The 1,547-nt window shown below is 39.8% G+C and overlaps 1 protein-coding gene across 1 annotated transcript; it reads left to right on the top strand.

The window, feature by feature from the left end:
- The first annotated feature begins 471 nt into the window (after nt 1-471).
- On the top strand, nt 472-1,293 carry LOC137352807 (probable G-protein coupled receptor 139). Its single transcript, XM_068018663.1, has one exon. It carries the CDS (start codon nt 472-474, stop codon nt 1,291-1,293), a length of 822 nt encoding a protein of 273 aa, XP_067874764.1.
- Nucleotides 1,294-1,547: the final 254 nt, after the last annotated feature.

The following is a 1,547-nucleotide window of genomic DNA, read 5'->3' as shown; positions in this document are numbered from 1 at the left end:
CATCTCGCCCTCTGAGGCTCTCTTAATGCCCTTATCTTTGGTACTCACATTGTAGGCCGTCTGTTTTTGCACTCCTGGTGTTTTACCTTTTTATGATTTGGTCCCTTTGCTATGAAAAACTCTTGCTCATTTAAGGACCACACCACCAATTTTGCATTAAGTCAACTCATTGACTCTTTCACCCAGGGTTGAATACGAGCAGGATTAAATATGAAGTTCAGTACAAGGTTCATTAAAGCAATGAATCTAAGAGTACAGTCAGTCATAGCATTAAGTTAGTTTTCGTCAATTAGCACAACGTAATGTACTGATTCCCACGATTTTTACAGTGTGTAGAATGCTTTGTCGAAATTGATCAGTAATTTCTGACTCATTTCTCCTGTCTGTCTTGCAGTTAATTTGATTTCCATTGTGATTCTGTCCCGAGGAAAGTTCGGCCTGTCGAAATGTATCACTCTCTACCTGTTGGCTATGGGGGTGACGGATCTATTGGTCATTATCACTGAAGTCATATTATTTCGGATCGGTTATGAATTCCCAGGATCAATACTGTTCATCACCCCTGTGTGTGGTGTCATTGCTATCCTGATTCGTGCATCAAGAGACAGTTCAGTCTGGCTCACCATCACTTTCTCCTTTGATCGTTTTGTCCTTATTTGTTGCCAAAAACAGAAAACAAAATATTGCACAAAGAAAACTGCATATGTGGTTATAGCAACGACGTGCATTCTGCTGAGTTTGAAAAGCATTGTTTGGTACTTCATCTATGAACCTCAGGAGATTATTGACAATGTACCGTGGTTTTGTAATATAACACCCAGTTATTTTACTGAGCCCGGATGGGTGGCCTTTGACTGGCTTCATATGATTTTAACCCCAATGCTCCCATTTGCATTAATTTTGCTGCTGAACGCCCTGACTGTCAGACACATTTTAGTGGCCAGTCGGGTCCGTAAGGGCCTGAGGGGACAGAACAAAAGAAAGAATCACGTCGACTCAGAGATGGAGAGTAGAAAGAAGTCCATTATTTTACTGTTCGCAATTTCTGGCAGCTTCATACTTCTGTGGTTGACATATGTCACAGTATTCCGATATTATATCACAGCAGAAAATGTTCTCTTCCAATATCACTCATTAGATATTCTGCTTCGCATTAGTTACATGTTGCAGAATTTAAGCTCCTGCACAAATACCTTTATTTATGTGCTGACTCAGGGTAAGTTCAGAGAGCAGTTCAAGAGCGTGATGAAATATCCGATTATCGTGATTGCTAAATTAGTTGGCAAAAAATAACAACGAGATCAATGCAGTGGCAGTGCTGACTGTTTCCAGTTCGAATTATAGAATGTAACCGAAGTATTAGGAAATAGAAATCATGTTTAGAGTAAGGTCACCTTTTTGGTTTGCGTGTCATTTTTGGTTCTGGTTCAGGACAGTCATGTTGATGAGATTCAACTAACTTCTTCTGTTCATCAGTTCATCAATTGTGCACAACAAAATATGTGTCACATTCAGAGTGATGTCTCACCAAAAAGTAGACAAACTGA

The sequence above is a fragment of the Heterodontus francisci genome, chromosome 39, assembly GCF_036365525.1.
Source record: "Heterodontus francisci isolate sHetFra1 chromosome 39, sHetFra1.hap1, whole genome shotgun sequence".
Classification (NCBI taxonomy): domain Eukaryota; kingdom Metazoa; phylum Chordata; class Chondrichthyes; order Heterodontiformes; family Heterodontidae; genus Heterodontus; species Heterodontus francisci.
This window is presented reverse-complemented; position numbering and strand designations above follow the sequence as displayed.

Coding starts and splice junctions, on each gene's coding strand:
- LOC137352807 (XM_068018663.1), top strand. CDS start 472: ATGGGGGTGACGGATCTATTGGTCATTATCACTGAAGTCATATTATTT.